This window comes from Amaranthus tricolor, chromosome 12 (genome assembly GCF_026212465.1).
Source record: "Amaranthus tricolor cultivar Red isolate AtriRed21 chromosome 12, ASM2621246v1, whole genome shotgun sequence".
In the NCBI taxonomy this organism is placed as follows: Eukaryota; Viridiplantae; Streptophyta; class Magnoliopsida; order Caryophyllales; family Amaranthaceae; genus Amaranthus; species Amaranthus tricolor.
The window spans coordinates 9,389,505-9,415,470 of NC_080058.1; the positions used below are offsets into that span (position 1 = coordinate 9,389,505).

The 25,966-nt window shown below is 36.3% G+C and overlaps 3 protein-coding genes and 1 long non-coding RNA gene across 5 annotated transcripts; all 4 read left to right on the forward strand.

Moving 5' to 3' along the window:
* LOC130828105 (exonuclease DPD1, chloroplastic/mitochondrial) lies at nt 1-5,479 on the forward strand. Of its 2 annotated transcripts, XM_057693908.1 has the most exons (5): nt 1-207; nt 3,332-3,408; nt 3,585-4,243; nt 4,661-4,866; nt 4,943-5,479. In XM_057693908.1, the coding sequence occupies exons 3-5, from the start codon at nt 3,660-3,662 to the stop codon at nt 5,179-5,181; spliced, it is 1,029 nt and encodes a 342-aa protein (XP_057549891.1). In that variant the 5' UTR covers nt 1-207; nt 3,332-3,408; nt 3,585-3,659; the 3' UTR covers nt 5,182-5,479. The 2 variants fall into 2 exon arrangements, with proteins under 2 accessions (XP_057549891.1, XP_057549890.1); XM_057693907.1 differs by lacking the exon at nt 3,332-3,408.
* A 9,902-nt stretch (nt 5,480-15,381) lies between these two features.
* Nucleotides 15,382-16,671, forward strand: LOC130828540 (uncharacterized mitochondrial protein AtMg00810-like). The gene is made up of 3 exons (XM_057694505.1): nt 15,382-15,838; nt 15,880-16,078; nt 16,524-16,671. The coding sequence occupies exons 1-3, from the start codon at nt 15,382-15,384 to the stop codon at nt 16,669-16,671; spliced, it is 804 nt and encodes a 267-aa protein (XP_057550488.1).
* A 696-nt stretch (nt 16,672-17,367) lies between these two features.
* Nucleotides 17,368-21,226, forward strand: LOC130828106 (uncharacterized). The gene is made up of 3 exons (XR_009047319.1): nt 17,368-17,691; nt 18,178-18,461; nt 20,785-21,226. It is a non-coding gene; the product is annotated as an uncharacterized LOC130828106 (long non-coding RNA).
* Nucleotides 21,227-22,974: 1,748 nt separating this feature from the next.
* On the forward strand, nt 22,975-24,759 carry LOC130828107 (uncharacterized). Its single transcript, XM_057693909.1, has 5 exons — nt 22,975-23,407; nt 23,491-23,584; nt 23,680-23,750; nt 24,078-24,134; nt 24,433-24,759. The coding sequence occupies exons 1-5, from the start codon at nt 23,288-23,290 to the stop codon at nt 24,589-24,591; spliced, it is 501 nt and encodes a 166-aa protein (XP_057549892.1). The 5' UTR covers nt 22,975-23,287; the 3' UTR covers nt 24,592-24,759.
* The last annotated feature ends 1,207 nt before the right edge of the window (nt 24,760-25,966 follow it).

A 25,966-nucleotide genomic window follows, 5' to 3' on the forward strand; every position in this document is an offset into this window, starting at 1 on the left:
TATCAAACTAACTCTTAACGGTGGGGCTAATCCGGCAATCCAATCGCTGAGGAATTCTTTGCTTGTTTCTAAGTCCTGGTTTCTGAAAACATTTGCTTACCCCGCATAGCTTCTCTTCTTGCTCTTCTTGCTCTTCTTGCTATATAATCATTGTTAATTCCTTTAATGATTCAACAAATGCAGATTCTCATTTCAGTTAATTTCAAGGCACGTTTTCTCTCTCTCTCTCTCTCTCTTTCTCTCTTTCCGTTTCATTTCTCTATTGATTAGTGTGTTTTAAAATGATGCTTAGATTTGAGTGCTCAATACTCATGCCTAAGTTGTTCTTTTGATTCGTGTTTTTAATCCCATATCATTAATATATACTGGGTGTTTGAATTTTGCTTGATTGGTATCATATTTGTCATTTTGGGTTTGTCTCAGGTCAAAATAAATTGCCTTTTCTTTTTCTATTAGTTTCAGCGGATCAGCTTGTTAAATGGAGAACATTTTGTTGATTTTTCTATTTATTTGATGCGAAAGTGGTTAGCATTTTTGTATAATGGCTTGACTTTTGGCAAAAGTTTGTTTAAATCATATCTACCTATATTTGTTGATGTATTTTCTTTTGAATATTGATCTATTTTTTCAAGAATGAGACCGTCAGTTTTGTTACCAAATCATCTATTGATGATGATGGATTTGGGTACTTAGGAGTTAGGCATGGTCTAGTTTGCATTGAAGAGGGCAATGTTGAGGAAGCAAAAAGACTCACATGTAGAAGGTCTTCTACTGTATTATGGATTGTTGAATTCTTAGAGATAATGTAGGAGTGTTTGTATGAGTGAAAAATCTTTTTTTGGTGAATCTAGCTCTAGAGTGTGAGAGGCTTATGCAATGTTTGAATAGCAAATTAGGAGAGAAAAGGAAGGAAAGGAAGGAGAAGGGAAGGAAGGGGAGTGTTCATGCTTTATGTGTTGTGTGTAGCGCTTTGTTTCTTCTTCTTCATCCGATCTCCTGTCTCTAATTGTGTGCCATATTCACAACAAATGGACCGTATTTTTGTTTCATGTCCACAAAGGTTATACACTTGTGTTTGTTGTTTTCCATCATGAAGAATGTTGTGTTTTTGTGATCTGACTCTGAAAATGCATTCAACTTCAATGCTCAATTTTGTTACAAATTATCTGTTGATTAGCTTAACCAGGTGTTGACTTACTATATAATTGCTTAAAAAAGTATGTGTTTTTCATGTAGTATCATTTAATGCTTTGTGATGTGTTTTTTTTTTATCTTTATGTAATGAGGTGCACTATAATCCCTATTTCCTAGGAAACCCGGTAAGAATAATTGGCTTAAAGATATTTGGAAAAGGAATACTCAACTTCTATATTGGGAGTTCGAAAATGTGCGTATGAGCAAATATTTGAATGATGTAGATGTTTTGTTGTGTCATGGACTCTCTCTCAACTCACAACCTCTACAGTACACCCTCACACATCTTCATACTTAGATATTGGATGTCGAGTGATGTTGCTTCAGTCACAATGCTAAATAATGATTTTTATATTCTAGGTTTCACTCGCCTAGGATAAACAGATATCATGAACAAATGTTCTAGAAAATTATACTTCAATTAACCTCCCTTTATTTGTTGCATATAATAGGGTATCATGGCACTTTTTATCTTAGCTTATCTCTAAATCTATTGAGATAAGCATCCTTAAAGCATAAGAGTTGCAACTAATGAATTGAAGAGTTTATACTCCTCTAACAGCTTTGAACCTGTATACACTATAATTCCTCAGCAACTACACTGATATTATTGCTAAAGTACCAATATGCAGAGTTGTGTTTTATACCCGCTGAACATGCTAGCAGATTTAGCAGCTTACTCATAGCTTAGATACACAACAACGTTGAGACATTGTTCTCTTCGTTCCACTTTTTAACTCTTATTGTTTATTGGATGACTCACTGAATGTTAACTTCATATGAACTAATAGCTAAGCCCATATGTTGTACTTGTAAAGATATACTAAAAAATTTGTCTTCAATCCCATGCCATGTACCCACACATAATTATGCATGCTCTCCCTCCTAGAAAACAATTTTATCTCCAATTTTTGTTAAGTTGATCGCTAGCAATATGAGAAAGTTGAATCTCCTTCTCGAGTCTCCTTCGTCAGACCGAGTGTTCCATGTTTGCCTAGCATTGAAGTTAAACTTTTCTTGTGTAGTAGATTGAATATATTCCTCCTCAATGTTGTAAATCATTTGAAAGTTAGGAAAAATAATTTGGTATATTAGTATCAAAAGACTTGCTCAATGGTGTAGCATGTGTAACCCATGATTGTCATGAATTACATCAATGGAAGCATTATGAATCAAAACACCTTAGTCATGAACATCTTCAAACCTACTTCAACCAAGTCTTGCTCAATCATCTCTTTGACAACTTTTCTTGGACAATAACTTACACACATTGATTTGGTACTTGTCCTTGCTTTGTAGTTTTCACAAGTGACACGACGCTTTTGATAATATAATATATCAAATTTCCATGGTACTTGAGCTTTGAGCAAGTAGATATGCATGCTTTACCTTTATCTTGTTGCTTACGCTAAAGATATTCTGGCTTAGATTTAGCTGTGGTATACCATTTGGTCCCTTATGTGTTCAAGAAGCAAAATACTCATGTAGAACTTTTTTCCAAGTGTAATATCCTAACCCTATTCGATCATCCAAACGTTCATGATTTTTTCAACAATAACTCGAGTATTATTAGTGTCTTTTGCTAATGATTGTTCCTATAACAACCTAACTCTTGCCTATGAACTATCGATACGATCATTGATGGTGCACATAACTTTTAAACAATTGCGGTGCAACAGTGCCCAAAAATTCTTGCATCATCAATGCTGATTTGTTGCTCTATTTACCTTTGTGCTCTTCAACTATGAACCCAAAATTAATTGGACTATTACTTACAAATTACACCATTGAATCGGTGCACTATTAGCATTGTGTCGTCCCATAGTACTTCCCTGTTCTCCTAGCTTTGTTCTTTTTTAAACTTGCTAAATTTACACAAGCTCGAAAATACACTTTGCAAGCGCTACTGAATATTGCACCAATGAGTAACCCAACACCATACATGTTCTTTATTCATCAAATAATCAAGCACAAGCAATGATAACACTCTTCATTCTACAAGCAATGATAACATGGTTTACTTTGCTTGAGAACCATGCCAGTTATGATTCACAGATTTCACAGAAGAGCTCTGGTTATATATTACAAAAACATAGAATACTCTAACAAGGGAGATTTTCTTCATTTGTTTGGTCAGATATGGTGGATGTTTGAGGAAAGAATAGCTTCTAGGCCATAATCTTGAAGATGGGATTATTGCTTTTTCGGTCTCAGGTTGTACATATATGAACATAAATAGCTTTCAAATATTTTCTTACTGTATAAAAGGAATGTCGTTGATGGAGCACAATTTTATTTGCCTATTCTATAATTGTGAACTGTAGTTTGTTGAAGTTGCTGACCCTTTTAGGTCATAGAACCATAACTGACATTTATACTTTTGTCATCAGGTCTGAACTATCCAATTCGGAAGCAAGATACCTTGGTTTTCTAGTTTTTCCCTTGTACAAACTCTTAATGTTCGAATGAGAACTGCACCCATGTACTTCTCAGTTCTACGAGTTCCTAAATGCAGGCTTTACTCTTTGGTTACCACATGGTGGGAGGTCTTTGACACAGTAGGTCCAACATGTAAAAAGGGGTATAGTTTTACGTCGTTAAGCTCTCATGTTGACAAGAACGCACGAATAGGTGGAAGTTGGAGTAGACGACTCATAACCACAGCAAGTGAAGGAAGAAGGAAAAACTCCTTGAGCAGTGCAAGCATTGTCAGGCATAACTTATCGGATAAAGTAGTGGTGGCAACAAATGCTGACGTGACTATAAACAAAATTGACGGCCACAGTTATGAAAAAATTCAGTATGCAGATGTTCGACAATTGATAGCTGAGAATAAAAGTTTGTCCAATCTTGCAACTTTTATCGTCTTTGATCTTGAGACAACTGGGCTTGATAGAAAATCAGCAAGAGTAATAGAGATTGCACTTCAGGACCTTCAGGGCGGTGAAAACAGCACATTCCACACGCTGGTTAATCCTGAACATGAAGTCACCAATACTCAATTCCATAATATTACAACCAGTATGGTCCAAAGGCCAGGTGTACCGAGGTAATTTTAATTCAGGATGTTCTTAAATACTTGATTATCATAAGTACGAAAGTTATAAATTGTAATGTTTCCAAAATTGGCTTGAGGTTCGTTTCCATCATCAAGCTATGTTAGATGTTAGGAGCTAGTCTAGATGTGTTATAAACTTTCTTCTGCCCCTGCAGTTGAAGTTATTATGGCAGTGATCTACTAATGCTCGGATATCACCAGTCAAAATACTTAACAAAACTCGATTTCAAACCGACCGAAACACCTAATCCAAAATCAACCTGTGAACCTGATGACCCGAATGAACACCTCTACGTTCAATAGTGCTATGTCGCTTCCAGTCACCCCATCTCAATCAACTAAATATATGAAACTGAGATACTTAATTTTTTGGTGCAATGATTTGCTTTCGTTTGCGCTCCAATGTAGGATGGTGGAGCTAATTCCGATATTACTTGAGTTTGTACGAAGCCGCCAGAAGCCGGGGGGATACGTGGTGCTTGTTGCACATAATGGTCGAGGTTTTGACGTACCATTTTTGGTTCATGAATTTAGACGCAATGATTTCGAAATCCCTTCAAATTGGTATTTTCTGGATACTATTCCTTTAAGTGCTCAAGTGATGAAATCAGCAGGTATTTTCTTTTTCATTATCCTCCCTTCCTTTGGTTGTAATCTTGACATCTAAAGTTTAAATTGTTTGCTTTTCAGGAATAAAAAACGGGAAAGCATTGCAAACGCTTCGCGAGTATTATGGGATCGAGTTAGTAGGCTCAGCCCACAGAGCCATGTCGGACGTGCATTCTTTATCCCTGGTGCTTCAGAGACTCACATTTGATCTTAAGCTTCCAATATCCGAATTAGTACAGAGAGCATTCAAAGCCGATGAGTTGACAACAGGCAACGCAAAGAAGAAACCGAAAGAAACGAACAAGAAAAAGAAAACTTGATTCTTTCTTCATTATTGTCATTCCTTATTCCTTAAACTAAGATGTAATTCTTGCAATGTCATTCATTGTGTTCCCTTCTTCTTTATGTCCTTAAACAAGCGCATTGCTTCATTTATCTGTCCATTTTTACATAGATCATTAGTAATTGAAGCATAAATGACAATATTAAGGGTAACTCCTTGAAGAAGGGCTAAAGGTTAGCCAAAGGATAATAAATTGTATGTAGATTCACTACTAGGTTTTGATCTAAATTTGATAGAAAGTATAACCCTTTTGGTGTTTCCTTTTCTGGTTGGTCTATTGTTTGTTCTACTTGCTTCACATTGAACTCCAATTTTGTCGCCCCGACAATCGCTCCTTTTCCTTTAGCTTTTGTTGCTAGCTAGCGATGGAGGCTTTTTTCTGCCATTTTTTTTTTTGTCATCGCTTGTTTTTTTTTTTTTTTAGTGTTTTGAGCACACATGTTTATTGAAGGTGATAAAATATGGAACAACGAACAGGGAATTAATTAAGCTTTACTGCTTGTCAAAAAAAAAATTAAGCTCAACTATGAAGTGGTTAAGCCGTAAAATAAGCATTTCATCAAAACTTTAGCAGCCCGTCTTGTATGAGACTGTTTTATAGTGATGGAACCTCAAAATAAGAAGCCTATAAGCTAAAATAATACTATTATTGAGCTATTTAACTCAAGTATAAGGCATGTGAGACCGTCTCTTTTAAGAATTTGTGAAACTTTGGGGATTGATATTAGAAAATCTGAATAAAATAAACTTATTTAAAAAAAAATTCCAAATAAGCTTCATGAAATGTCAATTTCCAAAATATGCGTTTCATGCTAGAGCTAAGATTAGGTATTTATTCACTGCTTTTATTTTCTAATAGCAAACAAAGTAACTGGTAAAAAAAGTTAAAATTATTTGTTGAATGTTATTAACAACGAACAGATAAAGACAATGTCATAATTGTGGTATTCAATGGGCCGGACAAAGGTCGAACTGAATTTAAGTAAATATGGGCCGGATTGGATATAGGCCCTTTAAATTTAATATGGAATTTAAATGGGCCAGGATTTGAAAACCCGAGGCCCATATTTATTACCAAAAGATATTTTAATCCCCATTTATCAATTTATAACAATTAAATTATCATTAATAATAATTAAATTGAAAAAATATTAACAATCCCCATTGACACTTTCATTTATAATATTTAAAAAATATCCATTAATTATACTATTTATAAAAGCCTGTTTTCGACCCTTACTGAGCACTTTACAGCCCGCTTCTTTTGAATTATAGTAGAGTCCATTTTCGGCCCGACCCTTACAAAGCCCTTCAAAACACGGACTGGATAAAGGCTTAAAATGGGGGCCCGACTCATTGAACACCCCTAATCCTAACATTTGAAGGGATAGAAAAATAAAAACAATGTTTGTTCGCTGTTTTCAATAGCAAAAACATGTAATCTTTTTGCCCCTTTAAATCTTATCATATTGTCTTTATCTTTTTTGTTCATTGTTAGTAACAATAAACAAACTCGTAGTAAATTTTTATTTCTCTTGTTCGTTATTAATAGCTGCGAATTAAGTCGGACCTTAGGCTCGAACACAGAGATATTTATTTCGAAAACTAAAATTTCCCAAGCTTTTTTTGGAATCTTTTTAATTATTTTATTCAATTTTTCTCAACATATAAATGCTACTAACTGAGCGGAACTAGCGGCATATGAAACAAAAAGAAAGTGTGTGCAAAATAATGCAATCTACAACTTGCAAGAAAAATCCATTATAGTTTGAAATTTCTAGTAGTTTACTGCATTGCCAATAGTCTACCAAAATGGATTGTGAATGCACTATTGCCACTTTTAATTTAATTTTTTTTATCATAAGTTATGTTGATAAAAAAAAAAAGTAATAAATGAAAATCGAACTCATAATTATATATACCATGTCTATTCTATTAGAATATTAGAATATCTTAGAATAATATCTCTTTGATTTCTTGCATGTTTTTGTATATCTTTGTGATTATGTAGAATATTAGGAAAATATTTAGTTTCCTAAAGTATAATGGCAATCTTGTATATATATTGACATTAATCTTAATGAGAAAGGCAACCCGAGTCATTCTTACATGGTATCAGAAGCTTCGGTTTTTGATCCAGACTCTTTTTTCCTTACTCCACAAGTTGCCGGCATCAATTGTCTTTCTCTTCTTCCTTCTTTTCTTTAATCTTTTCTTCTCCATGGCTTCTCCCACCAAAATTCATCCCGCTACTTTGATTACTAACATTAAAACAAGTATTCCTATTCAACTTAATGAAGATGGTTCCAATTTCCATACTTGGGTCACTTTATTCAAGCTTCATTGTCGTGCTCACCTTGTGGATTCTCATATTCTTCCCGATGACTCCTCTAAAGTTTTAGTTCCTAAAGATTCCGATTGTTCGCACATGGATTTATGGCTCTATTAGTCCCTCTCTTCTTCAAACTATAGTTCGTCCCGATGATTGTGCTTTTGATGCTTGGACTCGTCTTGAGAACAATTTCCAAAATAATTAGACATCCCGAATCCTTCATCTTGAATCTCAATTTAATGACATGTTGTGCGACAGCGGAAGCAAAGTCGATGGACAACAATGAAACAACAAGAAATTCAATGCAAACAACAAGAAAATGACACAAGAAATTAACGTGGTTCACTATCAACGTGATAGCTACGTCCACCGGCACCGAGAACAAACAATTTCACTATGATCGCAAAGAATACAAGATGAATTACAATCACGCTCACAAATTACGATGGCTCTCTTGTGATCTCTCTTTCAATTTGTGAATCATACCGCTCTATGCTAACAAGGAGATGTATTTATAATAAAACAACTTGAAAGACGGTTTTAGGGCCTAAGTAACCACAAATAACCGATCACAAATCAAGGTAACCGTTCCAAAAGACGGTTCCCGTGAAAAGAAACTTCAATTGCGCGACCCGCGTAAAATTACGCGAGCCGCGAAGCTGGACCAGAGGCGACTCCGCGCCCCGCGAAGATCATGCTGTCTTGCTCCGCGCCCCGCGACCTTCTACGCGCACCGCAGACTTCTTTTTGACCCACAATTCATCTTCTTCTAAATGGTGTTTGCCATGTTTGAGTCACCATTATTAACAATCTCCACCTTGACGAAAACTCATATTCAGCAAACGAACTCATCAATACATAGTGAACATATCTCAAACCAAAACCCCAATGTAAAGCTCATGCATAAACCGTACATCCCGGTAAGTCCTCAACCAAGACTTATCCCGACAAGTCTTCAACCAAGACCTATCACATACTTGTCACCAAGTATAACAACTCATAACGCTCCACTTGCATCACAAGCCCCGGGCAAGTTCCACCTTAAGGCCAACATGCCTACAACAGGAGCTCCCCAACACCGCCCCTAAGGGCCTACTACATCACATAGTAATCAATATTTAGTATGTCCAAGCAATGTTTAAACTTACTAAATGGAACAGACTTAGTAAAGAAATCAGCTGGGTTGTCAGCGGTCCCGATCTTCTTTACCTTTACCCTCTTGTCAGTACGCAAGAAATGATACCTGACGTCAATGTGCTTTGTCCGATCATGGTGTACTTGGTCTTTAGCTAAGCAAATGGCACTTAGACTATCACAATACACCGTAGCAAAATCCTGTGCGATACCCAATTCACCTACAAGGCCTTTGAGCCATATAGAATCCTTAGCTGCAGAAGTTAAAGCCATGTACTCAGCTTCAGTAGTAGACAATGTAACCGAAGACTGCAATGTAGACTTCCAACTCACCACAGAACCACCCAAAGTAAACACGTATCCGGTCACCGACCTCCTGGTATCCACATTAGCTGCATAATCAGAGTCACTATATCCAGTTACCAAACACTCCTTACCATTTCCATACACAAGACCAATGTCAGCTGTTCCTCTCAAGTAGCGAAAAATCCTTTTCACCCCCTGCCAGTGCTCTCTCCCAGGTCGAGCCATGAACCTACTCACAACACTGACAGCGTGCGCAATATCCGGCCTAGTACAGACCATAGCATACATCAAACAACCAACAGCGTTGGCATAAGGAACTCTAGTCATATATGCCAACTCCTCCTCAGTTTGAGGTGACATAGACAAAGACAATTTGCAGCTCACAGATGTTGGTGTACTTATAGGCTTTGATTTCTCCATCCCAAAACAAGACAAAATCCTTTCGATGTAACTTTTCTGAGTCAAGAAAAGCTTACCTCTAGCCCGATCCCTATAGATCTCCATACCCAAAATCTTCTTAGCTGGACCAAAATCTTTCATGTCAAATTCCGAGTTAAGCAACTCTTTAAGTCTAGCAATGTCCGATATTCTTTGTGGCAACAAGCATGTCATCAACATATAATAACAAATAAATCATGGAACCGTCATCCAGCTTACTATGATACACACAACAATCATACGAATTCCTATCAAAACCATGCGAAACCATAAAAGAATCAAACCTCTTGTACCACTGCCGAGGGGATTGCTTAAGTCCATACAATGACTTTAGCAATCTGCATGCATAGTGCTCTTTCCCTGGAATCTCAAATCCCTCGGGCTGCTTCATCAAAATCTCCTCCTCCAAATCGCCATGAAGGAAAGCCGTCTTAACATCCAGCTGCTCCAACTCAAGGTCATAATGTGCTACAATTGACAATAGCACACGAATAGAAGTATGTCGAACCACCGGTGAGAATATCTCCACAAAGTCAACCCCTTCTACCTGACTGAACCCCTTTGCAACTAGCCTAGCCTTAAAACGAACTTTCTCAAATTCAGATGACCCTTCTTTCTTCTTAAAGATCCACTTACACCCTACAAGTTTTCTCCCCTCTGGTACCTTCACAAGTTCCCACACTCTGTTCTTGTAAAGAGATTGCATCTCTTCACCCATTGCAGCAAGCCATTGCGCAGACTCACTACAACTAATTGCTTGTTTATACGTGGCAGGTTCATATGACTCTACATCATCAGCTACACTCAATGCATAACCTGTCAAATTCTCAATAAAGCAATTCCTTCCTTCCATCTCTTCAATCAACCTAACAGGCTTCTTGATAACTCGTCTAGGTCTCTCAAGAATGGTGTCAGATTGACTAGATGACCTCTGATTAGACTGCTCCACCTCCTCCCCAGAGTTAGGAGAAGATGGGACAACCTCAGGTTCAAGAGTACTCGGCACTGGAACCTCAGCATCATCATCAATAAATTGCACTCGAGGTAAATCAACAATGGATGACTGATGTACCTCAAGCACCCCATCTGTCCGTAGTATGTTCACCCTTTCCTTCCCTAAATCAGAAGACTCCGAGCGCTTCTGGGAATACATGGTGCTCTCATCAAAAGTGACATCCCTACTAAGAATGACCCGATGCTCCGAAGGCGAATAGATCCTAAACCCCTTCACACCATCATCGTACCCAACAAAACACCCCGTCTTGGCTCGTGGATCCAGCTTACCCTCACTAACATGATAATAAGCAACACAACCAAAGATCTTCAAATTAGAGAAACTAGGCAACTTACCACTCCAGATTTCAAACGGGATTTTGAAGTCAATTCCCGAATGAGGACCCCTATTGATGATATAACAAGCTGTCATCACAGCTTCACTCCAATACTTCCTCCCAAACCCTGCATTAGAAAGCATGCATCGAACTCTCTCAAGCAGTGTCTGATTAACCCGTTCTACAACACCGTTCTGCTGTGGTGTCATCCTGACGGTATGATGCCGACTAATACCCTCATTTGCACAGAACTGGTTAAACTCCTCTTTGCAAAACTCTAGCCCATTGTCTGTTCGTAGCTTCTTGATCTTCCTACCCTGTCGATTTTCCACTAAAGCTTTCCATTGCTTAAAAGCTTTGAAGGCCTCATCCTTTGACTTAAGCAACCTAAGCCATGTGTATCGGGATTTGTCATCTACAAACGACACTAAATAGCGAAAACCTCCCATACCTTCAACCCTAGATGGACCCCAGCAATCTGAATGGATGTAATCGAGCACTTCATCAGTAATGTGAGCACCCTTGCTGAACTTTGACCTGTGTTTCTTCCCAAACACACAATGCTCACAAAATTCAAGGTTGGCAACCTTGATCCCGGATAGTAGACCCCTCTTAGACAAAAGCTGCATCCCCTTCTCCCCCATATGACCGAGCCTCATGTGCCAAATCTTGGTCATCTCCTGGTGAGATACTGATGCGCAAACCGCAGAACTAGACAGTGTGACACCCTCAAAGACATAGAGGGTGTTCCTCTTGATACCCTTAAGTACCAACTCCGAACCTCGATAAATGGACAACTCCCCATCTGAAAATGCTCCATTGTACCCCAAATCATCCAAGGCACCCAATGAAATCAGATTTTTCCCCAAAGCAGGGACATGCCGCACCCTAGTCAATGTCAACTTTCGCCCATCACTAGTCCTCAATCTCATGGATCCAATACCCGTAACCTTACAAGGTGCGTTGTTACCTACAATAACATTACCCTCATTGCAAGGCTCATACGTGTTTAACCAATCTCGACGTGGACTCATATGGAACGAACACCCCGAATCTAGGACCCAATCATCAGAAAGATCCCCAGACTTAGCAAAACTCACTAATGCCAAGTCTTCCTCCGAATTATAGTTCTCCTTCGGTTTTACTTCAATTACAGCAGCTTGGGACTTGCCCTTCCTCACCGGGCAATTAGCCCTAAAGTGACCCGGTTCTTTACAGTAATAACAGGTTTTCCCCGCAGTCTTACCAGATCCCTCATTGCCGTTTCCAGCACCCGACCCAGTATTGTTGCCCTTGTTAACCCCCTTCTTCTTTTTAGACTTCCCGGACTTAACAAACAACCCACTGCCACTATCCCCGTTATCACCTATAGCCTTTTGACGAAGTTCCCTAGTATGAAGTGCTGCCTTCACTTCTTCTAGAGTCAGGGAGTCTTTACCAACAACAAACGACTCCACAAAATTCTCATAGCTAGACGGTAGAGACACAAGTAAAATCAATGCAGCATCCTCATCATCTACTTTAACATCTAAGTTACGCAAATCTAGTAAAATAGAGTTAAGTTTTTCAAGATGTTCCCGTAAGGGAGTACTTGACTGCATTCGGAGGCTGAACAACCGCTGCTTCAGCAATAATTTGTTGATCAGCGACTTAGTCATATACAATGACTCCAACTTCATCCAAAGTTCCGCCGCTGTAGCCTGATCAGCGACCTCCGTGATGATATGATCATCCAGACTTAGCAAAATGGTAGAATGAGCCTTTTCCTCCATTACTGCTAATTGTGCATCAGTTAATCCATCATTCGACCCCGCAGTGGTACTCCATAAAGCCAACGGACGCCAGATTTGCTGCTGTTTCAACAGAGCCTTCATCTTGATTTGCCATAGCCCGAAGCTATTTTTCCCGGTAAATTTCTTAATTCTTATTGTCGAATCTCCGGCCATTGTTTCACTCAAAAACTCTCCAAGGAATTAAAACCTAAGCTCTGATACCAATTGTTGTGCGACAGCGGAAGCAAAGTAGATGGACAACAATGAAACAACAAGAAATTCAATGCAAACAACAAGAAAATGACACAAGAAATTAACGTGGTTCACTATCAACGTGATAGCTACGTCCACCGGCACCGAGAACAAACAATTTCACTATGATCGCAAAGAATACAAGATGAATTACAATCACGCTCACAAATTACGATGGCTCTCTTGTGATCTCTCTTTCAATTTGTGAATCATACCGCCCTATGCTAACAAGGAGATGTATTTATAATAAAAAAACTTGAAAGATGGTTTTAGGGCCTAAGTAACCACAGATAACCGATCACAAATCAAGGTAACCGTTCTAAAAGACGGTTCCCGTGAAAAGAAACTTCAATTGCGCGACCCGCGTAAAACTACGCGAGTCGCGAAGCTGGACCAGAGATGACTCCGCGCCCCGCGGAGATCATGCTGTCTTGCTCCGCGCCCCGCGGACTCCTTTTTGACCCACAATTCATCTTCTTCTAAATGGTGTTTGCCATGTTTGAGTCACCATTATTAACATGACATTTCTTTATCCACTTTTTCCAATGTAAAGTCTTATTGCAATGAAATTGAAAGTATTTCCATTTCTCTTAATAATCTTGGCACTTCCATCACCGACAATCGCCTTGCTCTTCAAGTTCTTCATGGGTTGAGTTCGGAGTACAAAACTTTTCGGTCCTTGGTTCAACATATGAATCCTATTCTCTCTTTTGATACTCTTCGCTCTATGTTGGAATTGGAAGAACACTCTAATCATAAGCATACTTCTCCCGCTCAAGATTCGGCTCTTCTTACTTCAAACAAAGGTACTGTTTCTGAAAACTCTGCTCCGTGTAACAACCGCGGCCCTTCCCACCATCGTGGTGGCCACCGCCACTCTCGTCGTGGTGGCCGGACCCTCCGTGGTAGCCACCATGGCTCCGCCAATAATTCTGGTCCCTGGCAGCCACAGCAACACAGGCCACATTCATTTACTCCTTTTCGGCCCAACAGAAATTACTCAGGCCCACCCTCCTTTCCCTCTTCTCCTTCTCCTAATTGGCAAAATTGGGCCAGCCACAATTGGGCCCAGCCTGCTGCCCCTTTTCCCATTACATCATGGGCTCCTCCTAATTCTTCAACTCATGGGTGTTCTGATGGTCTTCTTGGTCCACGACCGGCACAAAATTATCACACCGGGACTAATGCTTCTATGAATTATATTCCTATGGACATCGATCAAGCTATGAATAATCTCTCTTTGTCTACTCCGGATGAGCAATTTTATATGGATACCGGTACTACATCCCACATGACTCGCTCTCAAGGTACTTTACTTCCCTATTTTCCTTTAACGCATCAATTCAATAATGCTATTGTTGTCGGTAATGGTAATTTAATTCCAGTTCATGGTCACGGGCATATTTCTTTTCCTTCCTCCCAAAAATCCCTTACCCTTAAAAATGTTTTACATGCACCTAAACTTATTAAAAACCTTATTTCTGTTCCTAAATTCACTCATGATAATATGGTTTCTGTTGAGTTTGATCCTTTTGGCTTCTCTGTGAAGGATTTTGGCCACAGGGAGCATCGTTCTGAGATCTAATAGCACGGGTGATCTTTATCCTTTTCCTTCTACTCATGGAGCTTCTCCTTCGTCTTCCACATCATCGACCTTTTCCGCTATTTCTTCTAGTATTTGGCATTCCTGTTTAGGATATCCGGGCAATGCGATTTTAAGTTCCTTGTATTCTTCCCGTTTAATTCAATGTAATAAAAATTCTCATTTTGTTTGTCATTCTTGTCCTTTAGGGAAACACATTCAATTACCTTTTGTTAATTCTATGTCTATGAGTACTAAACCATTTGATATTATTCATAGTGATTTGTGGACATCTCCTATTTCTAGTCCATCGGGTTATAAATACTATGTTCTTTTTCTTGATCATTATACTAATTTTTTGTGGACTTTCCTTTATTTTGCAAATCTCAAGTTTATGATGTCTTTGTGAATTTCAATGCTTTTGTTAACACCCAATTTGAGCTTAACATCAAATCTTTCCAATGCGATAACATGGGTGAATTTAACAATAATATGTTTCGTCAATTTTGTAATAGTTGGGGCATTTCACTTCGTTTTTCTTGTCCTTACACATGTTCTCAAAATGGCAAATCCGAACGCAAAATTCGCTCCATCAATAACATCATTCGCACTCTTTTGTGTCATGCTTCTCTTCCCCCGTCTTTTTGGCCTCACGCCTTAAACACGGCCACTTACCTCATCAATATCCTTCCGTCTAAACTTCTTGGTAATCTTACTCCCACTCATGTTCTATATCGCAAATCTCCTACATATACTCACTTACGGGTTTTTGGGTGTTTATGTTTTCCTCTTTTTCAATCTACTACTATCCACAAGCTTCAACCACGCTCCGCTCCATGTGTATTTTTAGGATATCCCTCTTCTCATAGGGTTTACAAGTGCTATGATCTCTCATCCCGAAAAATCATTATATCTCGGCATGTCCTCTTCAATGAGGCCACCTTTCCTTTCTCTCAATCACCTTCCTCTTCTTCCCCAAACTACCAATTTTTAGATACAAATATTCCCCTTCATTTGCTCTGAGTTTGCCATGAAGGATTTGGGTCCTCTTAATTATTTCTTGGGTATTGCTGTTAATCGCACTTCTACAGGCCTCTTTTTCTCTCAACAACAGTATGCCTCAGAAATTCTTGAAAAAGCTGGCATGTCTCAATGTAATCCTGTTGCTACTCCTGTTGCTACCTCCGACAAACTTTGTGCTAATGCTGGTTCTTCTTGTGACGATCCTACCTTGTATCGTAGCTTAGCTGGAGCTTTGCAGTATCTTACTTTCACCCGCCCCGATATTTCATATGCCGTTCAGCAAGTTTGCCTTTATATGCATGATCCTCGCATTGAACATATGGCTGCTATTCACCGCATTCTTCGCCATGTCAAGGGCACTCTTCACTATGGTCTGCAGTTATATCGTTCTAATATTTCAACTCTTTTGTCCTATACCGATGCTGATTGGGGTGGCTGTCATGACACTCGCCGCTCCACTTCTGGTTACTGTGTTTTCTGGGTGATAATTTAATTTCCTGGTCAGCTAAACGCCAACCTACTGTTTCCAAGTCTAGTGCTGGAGCTGAATATCGTGGAGTTGCTAATGTTGTTTCTGAAACTTGTTGGATTCGCAATTTACTTCTTGAGCTGCACTGTCCTATTACGACAGCTACTCTTGTCTATTGTGACAATATTAGTGCCGTTTACTTAGCTGGTAATCCAGTCCATCATCAGCGCACTAAGCATATTGAGATCGACATTCACTTTGTTCGTGAAAAAGTCAAACGTGGTGATGTTCGGGTACTTCATGTTCCATCTCGTTATCAGATTGCTGACATTTTCACCAAAGGCCTTCCTCAAGTATTATTTGATGATTTTCGTTCCAGTCTCAGTGTCTCCAAACCTCCCGATTTGACTGCGGAGGTGTATTAAAATATTAGAATATCTTAGAATAATGTCTCTTTGATTTCTTGCATATTTTTGTATATCTTTGTGATTATGTAGAATATTAGGAAAATATTTAGTTTCCTAACGTATAATGGCAATCTTGTATATATTGACATTAATCTTAATGAGAAAGGCAACCCGAGTCATTCTTACAAAAACATGGCTAAGAATCATAAGTTGAAATGTCACGCAACTAACACTGTTGAAGATAGCATAGCAGGATGAAGGTTGATGCTTCAGATTGTTAGAAGATAGAAGGCTCTTGTTATTAGAAGGTGTGTACAAGCATGGGAAGGAAGCAGATTCATCAGCAAAAACTACTGTTTGGTTCAATGCAACAGTATTTGTAACTACACCTAAGTCTTCATTAAACACGTATCCATGTTAGCTCCTTAGCATGTAAATCAGCACGTGTATAGTTCAGTGGTTGATCCTAATTCTAGTTACCAGCTGTATTGATTTCTAAAGAATATTTAATCAGCACGTGTATATATGGAATGAAATTACTAAAGAATATTTTCTACATCTCTTTGTTTCATTCTTGTTTTCTCTAACTGATTGATTGCTCCACTACGCAATCTTTGACAAACACAATAAGCATTTGCTATAGAATTTTTTAATATAGCCAAAAATAAGCATTTTATAGTAGAATTTTAGATCAAACCAAGTTACACTTAAAAATTAGATAAAGAAAAAGTATGAAGAGGGAATAAGGGACTAATGCACAATCAGTAAAGAGTTAAGATTCGGTACAATAAATTTTTTTTAACTAATACACATAACACAGTAATACTTGGTAACTTGGCAACAAACATTAATATTTTAGAAAACTAATTTTTTTGTCTAATATAATGGGTCGGCGGGTACCCGACTAAATATATTTTGCGGCCCATGATCTGACCCGTTTAAGACGGGTCGGGTACCCAACCCATATCTTTTTATTTTTTTAATAAATTGACCCGCCCATTAGAATGCGATTCGGGTCAAGCGGATCAGATATTTTTGAACACCCCTAATCATAACTCATGAGTAAGAGTTATATAAGCTAGTGTACAAGAATGGGACACGGAGGATAAATTTAAGAAACAAGGGCATTAAGGGTGAAAACTTGTATTTGAAAAAAAAGGTTATCACTTAATGACCCTAATAAAACGGAGCACGACAATTATTGTTAAGATCGTGAGGTGATTTACAAGGACGAAGGAGCATAAAGGACTACAGAGTCCACATGTTTGTCGAATTCTAAGGGAAAAAGGAAGTTCACAGTTTCCACCAAGTAAGCTCGAAAAAACCAATAAATGTGAAGTATGAACCACTTCATTTGAATTATGAACCAACAACAAAAGTCTTGAAAGTGAAAAATGATGCATATATGAAAAAGAATTCATTATAGGTAAGGCTAAGTGAGGTAAGAACAAGATATCTTATTTTTCTGATTTTGATCTGCTCTGTTGTAGTCTTATGTCATGTTTTTTTGATCTGATTTTGCTTTTGATTATGTTTTTATTTGATCAGATATTTATTATGTTTATTAATATTGATCAGATTTTTATTATGTCTATTTATATTGATCAGATTTTTACTATCCTTTTGAGGCTAAAATGTTTTTTTTTTGTTTATTGAGTTTGATTTGTTTTGTTGTAGTTTGATGTTATGTTACACTAATGTAAATGGTTGAATTTTGATCAAATTTTTATTATGTCTATTAATATTGATCAGATTTTTATTATGTCTATTAATATTGATCAGACTTTTACTATGTCTATTAATATTGATCAGATTTTGCTTATGTTACACTCACTTATATGTTTCTGTTTTTAGTACTGATTTTGGTTCTATGTAGTTCTGATTTTGGTATATTACTTCCTCTGTTCTGTTTTTGTTGCTACATAAGAATACATTGCTTGGTTGCCTTTGAAGATGGAAACAAAGGAAAAATCGCTCGACTCATTAATTGATGTCCAAAGAGAATGTATCAAATATGACAATATCTTTGGTTCGTGGTATGATCATTATTATTTGAATTGTGGGAAATTAAATTCTCTTGATGATCTTGAACAAGAACCCCCACCTTGGTACTACGGTTTACCAGATGAGGAGGATCATGCATTATTTGAGAAGGTGGAACCTAAACCAAAGCAGCCACGCAAGACGACAATCCGTGGTCTTCACACATGAGTATTCTAACTTTATTTAATTATTTATGATGAAGTTTATGCTGATGAAAAATTTTGTCTTGTTGGCTATGCTATGTAGTGTGTCCCATACTTATCTGCTTTCTCAATGATGATCGTTATTTGTCTGATGAAATATGTATATTGTAATGTGTTTCATTGCCACCTTAGATTACTTGACATGAGCATGAGATATTAACATATTTATAACTTGCCATCTGATGTTGTTTCATTGCCACACCAATTTCTTGGTATGAGGCTGAAACTTAATAAAGTTACGGATTTGGCAATAGTTAATGTGTTTTGTCTCAATGTCGTTTCAAGCATTAAGATGAGGCTGAGATACTTACTTTTGTACAATTTCAAATGATGTTAAACATTAAATCTGAGAGTTAAATAAACGTACACAAGTGAAACTTGGATTGATGAATGACGTTTAACTTGATTAGATTTTTGTGTGTAATAACCACCTCAATGACTAAATGGAGAGGTGTGCATAAGTTCATAGTTACAAAATGTTGTCTTAAATATTCTTTCCTTTACAAAATGTCGCTCCGTGTCTACATAACATTGTAATGATTTACAAAATCTACTTAACTAAAGTAAACAACCCTTGTGATCCAAAAATATAAGGGTGTTAATCCATTTCTACATATTGATAATTAATTTCAATCATCTTGTGGAAGATTATTGAGATTAATTATACCATGACATAAAAATTGACGTGCTGCATCTATAAGTTCTTGAGGAATTTCTAATTGTCTTGGCAACATACCCAACCTGTCCAATCTTTGTTTTTCAATATGTGGATTATTGTAATTATTACCACCTCTAGCTTTCAACACCTCTATCATACATAGTTGATATTGTATCCACGTGTAGTTCAAAAGTTTTGGTTCAAAAGTTTCGTATGCATCATTGATCGCCTTGATCAAATCTTTGAGGTCTTTCGGGAATGAATTGAATTGAATTGATTGTAGTGCACTGAAAAAACCCAAATCTAAGATGTTCAAATCTGGACTGGATGCCAGTTGACAAACTAGTCTTATGTTAAATCCATGTTTGTTGGCTTCTTCATTGACTGCTTGATCATTTGTTAAAATATGTGGCTTGGCATTATCTTGTTGAATCCAAATATCTTTGACTCCATTTGCTGGCCATTTCAATCTGATTGCTGGTAGAACTTCGTTGATTAGTTTGTCTCGAATAACATCTCGTGTAACTTTTGTTATTGCTCTTAGCTGTGGTGTACCTACTGGTCTTTTTTCTGACCTTCTCAATGCGTAATAAGTTTCTGTGAATGGAAGAAAACCTATTTTTCCATCCCACAACACTTCTCCAGTAGAACTAATTTGAGGTCTTGCAATAGCTGCTATAAACATTACTTTACCTATGCAATTTTTGTTTTGCACACATCTATATGGTTCAAACTCTTCCCGAGGGAATAAATAGTACCTTTGTGGTTTCCTACTCATGTAGAACCATTTTTCATCGATGTGTACGACATTATACATCAAACTGAACTTGGTAGGTTGTTTACAGTAGGTGGTATTATTTGGGATAGAATAAAGTTGAGTCTTCTTATTTTGTGGTCATGAGAAATTTTTGGTTTAATTGAATTTGTATGTGCTCTAATATTACCAGATTTCATCATTCTATAAACTTGTGAATGCCCAATGCCTAATGCACTTGCCATTGCTCTAATTGTGATCCTCTTTTCAATTAGAACAACATTAAGCAGAGTCATGTCAAAGACTCTTGGTTTCCTACCAACTCTTCCCCCTTTTCTACTATTAACATCAACTACAATGCCATTTTGCATTGTTGTTTTGGCTTATTCCTAAAGCCTTGCTACTGTCCACCTAGATGTGTTATGTTGCAATGCAATTGTTTTTATTGTACCCATGGCAAACGTCTATCTGGTTCTTTAGACAAACAAGTTAATTGCTATACAATTAACTTTCTGGTCTGAACTGGAAATTCCCTCTTGTGACCTATTGGTTATTGTGTTGAAGTTTGTTGTTGGTTTGGTTCAGCTACTGTTTTCTCCTGTGAGATTGATTAACTTTAGCTAACGGTATTCATAATTTTCACTTGTGTACTCCTCATAAATGTCAAATTCAAAATCTATATTAAGGTTTTCAAAGTAAGAAATAAATACCTCAATATCAAGATTGATGAATTCCTCTTCTTGACCTTGAACTTCATCTATTTGCCTTTTTTGATTGTTTGAGCTTTATATTGTTTTCCCACTGCATCCCTCCCCCCCCCCCCCCCCCTCCCAAAAAAAAAAATTAATTAATGTTGTAGTTTTGTTGGTTTTGTAGAATTGATGAAAGAAATAGGATTGGATCCAAATTCTTATGAACAATTTAGAAGGGGAGAAAAGATATCAAAACAAGGCTATGAATTGAAGAAATGAAGTAAAATGCCTTTATATATGGGCATTTTGATCTATTGTATTGTAACTCAACTTTTGACTTTTGGTAAAATTTGTAAATTTTGGTAGGAATGTTATGTTTTGGGGGGAAAATCTAATTTTGGAGTGAAATTTATGGTGAAATCAGTTCAGATTTCCCTTTGTATATGGACTTTCTGATGCACTGTAGCCATGTGCTCACCTTTTCTATTTTCCTTTTTTCCCTCTTCAATTAACAGTAATGAGGCTATCAAGTCATATCAATATATAATCCAGCCTCCTTCTCTTAAGAATTGTGCCCATATAAAATGTAATAACAATATCAGAACATAGGAAGTATATTATTACTTGTCTGACAAGTGTCAAATCATTAAATAGAAATCTAATTGGTAGGGCTAAAGATTCATCAGTTGAGAGGTCTAGAGACATATCCAACGAGCAAACATGAGATAAAATTCAATGGATATATCCATCTAGATATGGGTCAACCAATCATTATTATGGAAAGCACGGAAAATTAAATGATCATTAACTCAATTTTCTATTTAGAAAAACTTATGATGCATAATACCGGAATCTATACAAAATAAAGAACATGAATCTAAAATGATAATCTTTTTTGGCTTAGAACTATTGACTTAAGCATTAAAGGAGATTTTTTAAGCTACCTTGGACTAGTCATATGTGATTTGCAAAAAAAAAACACAAACTATAAACTAGTTATCAAACAAATCAATTTGGTAATCTTCTACAATATATACAAGTACATTAACTTATTTAAATGCAAAACGATGTATCTCACATACTATTATATTATATTATGTAAAAAAATGCCAATACAATGCAAAAATATCCCATCATAGGAGTTTTTTTTTTTTTTTTTTTTTTTTTTTTTTTTTTTTTTTTTGAGATAAATCCCATCACAGGAGATGTTTTTCATTGTGTAAAACATGGAGATACTTCAAAGGCCGCCAAGCCAACAACCAATTTTGAGGCTAAGATTACAAATGTAAGCATTAATTAATCAATTTCATTTTTATTTTCAATAATTCTTTATTTAGACCGTCTTATTATGAGACGATTATAATTGGATCAGCACAAATTATTTTTAAAAAAATTGTTTTCTATACAAACATGAATTCAATGTTTATTGTTTTTCTGTTGTTTTACTGATGGACCTTTTGTATTGACCCATCTCACAGTAAGACGGTCTTATACAAAACGCACATTTTGTATGAGACCGTCTCGTTGTGAGATGAGCTCATACAAGCAGACCATTGTAAAAAAACATAAAAAAAAAACAACTAGTCTTATATGAAACCGTCTCACCATGAGACGAATCTATAGAAACGGTCCATTATAAAAAACCATTAATAAAAAAAATGAAAACTAAACTCCTTGGAAGTGTTTTTTTTTTTTAAAAATAAATGTAACGTTTTTTTAAAATAATTTGAGTTGGCCCAACTGAAGTCATTTGACAGTGCAACGGTCTCAATAGAAAGTTTGCAAAAAAAAACAATTATATTTGAATTCACACTTTAGGAAGCAATTTTTTATTTTTAAGAGTTTAGGCTAACTCAATTAGAATAGTACCGTTGTTGGCATTTTATTGGCCCTAGGCAAATTGGAAGAAGTAAGCCCTCCCTACAGAGTATCGATTCTGAACTTAAACGAATGTTTTGAAAAATTACAGAGATGGACACTATATATTGTAATTATCATTATAAATATAGATGTGTTATATACTTTTTAACTGATATAATTAATCATAAATTACAAATTTTTAAGCGTGAATTTCATTAACTATAATTTTTAGATATTAGGTACTTTCTAACAAAAGAGCTTAGGCAATGAGAGATATTTTTCAATAAGAAAAGACCTTAGGCAATGAGAGATATTTTTCAATAAGAAAAGCAGCATAACTTAACATCGTCATTTACCAGTTAGCAGTTACCAGTTACCACAATTTAGGCAGTTACCAGTTACCACTATCCAATTCCAAAACCACCATAACTTACGAAAAAAATCAATTTATTTTTTTTACGATAAAGAAATGCCAACGTCATATCCAAACATACACAGCAAAATATCTTCTCTTTTTTCTAGTCCCTTATTCTCAATTTCTCATACTCTCGAACCTTCTTCCATCGTCATAGTCCCCAGAAATTAGCTATCATCCACCCTCCTCTCTTTCTCTCTCCTACTTTGTAGAGAAAGGGAAAATAGAAGACAAATTCAAACCCATCTCCGGAGATATTTTTCTCTCTCCATCATTCCTCACCATCCATTTCTCCTCCATTTTTAATATTCTGATCTGATTTGTCAATTGCCATGATTTTTTAGCTTAATCATTGCCAATCACTATAAATATCTACTCAATTCGTCGATTCACCATCAAAATTTCACAAACAATGGAAAGAGCAGGAGGATCCAACGGAAGTAGTAATGGATCTTGCTATTACTCTGTTCTTGGAGTTGGTAAGGACGCCTCTTCCGCCGATATTCGCGCCGCTTATCGCAAACTTGCTCTTGTATACTCCCTATTCCTCTCTTCTAATTTAATTTTTTTTAAAAATCTCGTTTAATTTCTTAAATCAAATTTCTCTTTCGGAAGAAATGGCATCCTGATAGGTGGGCCCGAGCTTCTAATCCTTCCGTCGCCGCTGATGCTAAACGCCAGTTTCAGCATATTCAAGAAGCCTACTCAGGTTTTAATTCCACTGATTCTTTTTTTTAAAGAAAAAAAATTTTAATACTCCATATTTCTGTATTTATATTAAATTATATTTGGGAAATTATACAGTGTTGTCGGATCAGGGTAAGCGATCAATGTACGATGCAGGATTTTATGATCCAACGGAAGAAGAAGATGAAGTTCGTTCCTTCCTTATTTTCCTTTTTCTTTTTATTTTATTGTTCTGCATGTTGATGATTGGCAATTTGGTTTAGTACGACGTCGTTCAGTGTTCCAACAAGTTGGAATATTTTCCTAATGACGTCGTATTTTGAAGCATTTTTAGCTTAATTTTGACAAATTATTCGAAGCATTTTACCTTTATTTTATTTATTATGCATGTTAATATTTATCGATTTGGTTTAATACGACGTCGTTTAATGTGCTAATAAAATGGAATATTGTGCAAACGACGCCGTATATGGAAGCATTTTAAGCTTAATTCTGACAATTTATTTATCTAACAGGGATTCTGTGATTTTATGCAAGAGATGCTTTCAATGATGGACAACGTTAGGGGAGAGGTAAAATTTAAAAATCTTTATCTTCTTTTTGTTTTAAATGTTTTTGTGAATTACCATTTTTAAATTTTATTATCATAATTTCCAAAATATCCAAAATAAAATTTCCAAATATCCTGTGATCGACTCTTGTGAATTGGCTGCAAGTTGTAATTTCCAAAAAATAAAATTTGCAAATGATTCTTTTTTTTTTTTAAATTAAATTTGAGGGACGTGGAATTGAAAATATCATATTATATGATGAGAAGAAAATCTAAATTATGATCAAAGGAAGGATATTTATGTGATATTTTGTTATCAGAAGGACAGTCTAGAAGATCTACAAAATTTGTTCGTGGAGATGGTCGGTGGAGATGGGATGTGCTTTGACTTTCATGAGGATCAAACGGCGGCTAAAAGGACACGTAACGCGGCTCCTAAAGCTAATGTAACAGCCAAACGAAGTTCTTCTCGTTGCTGAAACGATGTCGTCGTGTTTTTTTTTTTTTTTAAATTGTTAGTAGCCTTAAAAGAGGGCCATTATTTTTCTTGGACTTGTTCAAGTTCAACTCTATTGTTTCTGGAGTTGTGTAATGGATCATTTAGTGAAATAAATACTTTTTTCCTGATCTTTTTTAGTTTATCTTAATTATTTGTGTCTTATCAAATAAGAAAACAATAAAAATCGAGTCTTGTTTAACTGGAATATATTAGAATATTAAAATATCTTAGAATAATATCTCTTTAATTTTTTGCATATTTTTGTATATCTTTGTGATTATGTAGAATATTAGGAAAATATTTAGTTTTTTAAAGTATAATGACACTCTTATATATATTAACATTAATCTTAATGAGAAAGACAACCCGAGTCATTCTTACAATTTTGAATATTCATCATCTTTTTATTCTCTAAGGGTATCGTGGGTACGCCTTCTTTTAGGAAAGATTTGACCAAGATTGTTTTTGGACAATAATTGTTATCTTCTTTATCCTCATTCAAGGGTAGTATACGCATAAGTGTTGGTTGTGTTGCTAATTTCTAGTTGGTTATGGACTAAGCTGCAGCAATGGGATGGATATCTATCTTATTTTCAAGTATTAAGCAAGCATTCCCATCAAATCTTTGCGGCTCATGAACCCTATGATGCAGTGGCGTGCTTTTCGAGCTGAAATACCTACAAAGACATTTAAGCACACACTACACCTGACATGAAATTTCTAGAAAGAATCGGAAAACATCAATGTTAAAGGACTGGAATGTGAGGCAAATTCGCAAGGAAAACATTGGATCATTTGTCACGATTTTTTTAAAAATTTAAGGTTAGAAAAATATGAATTAGCTTTAAGTGTTTGTCTAGACGCATCAAATTTGCATCAAATTCTTTTCTCTCCATTTTTTTGGCAAGATGATGTACCTTATAGTGAGGTATGTATGACTCTTAATTGTTCTTGCGAGTGATGATTGCATTGGTTGTCTCATTGATTGAGCTTTGTGGAGGTGATATGGTTAAAGGAGCTAAACAAAATAAAAAATATTTGTGGTGATACAAGAACGACAAATTCAACCTATGTGGGCTTCCGGCTTCATCATGAAAGAAAGTGAACTTTTTCAAAATTGCTGAAAGATGGTTATTAGTTCAAGCACGAAAGGTGACCTTGTTTTACAGGGTAAGAAGGAGTAGAGAAAATGCCCCGAGCCAATAAGTCTTTTTTACTACAAAATTCCCAAATCTAAGAAAAAGAGCTTAGGTTATGCTTTGGTCGTTGTTAATAACAACAAACAAATATATTACTGTTTATAAAGTCAAAAAGTCAAGACCTCTGTTTGTTGTGTTAATAATAGTAAACAGTAA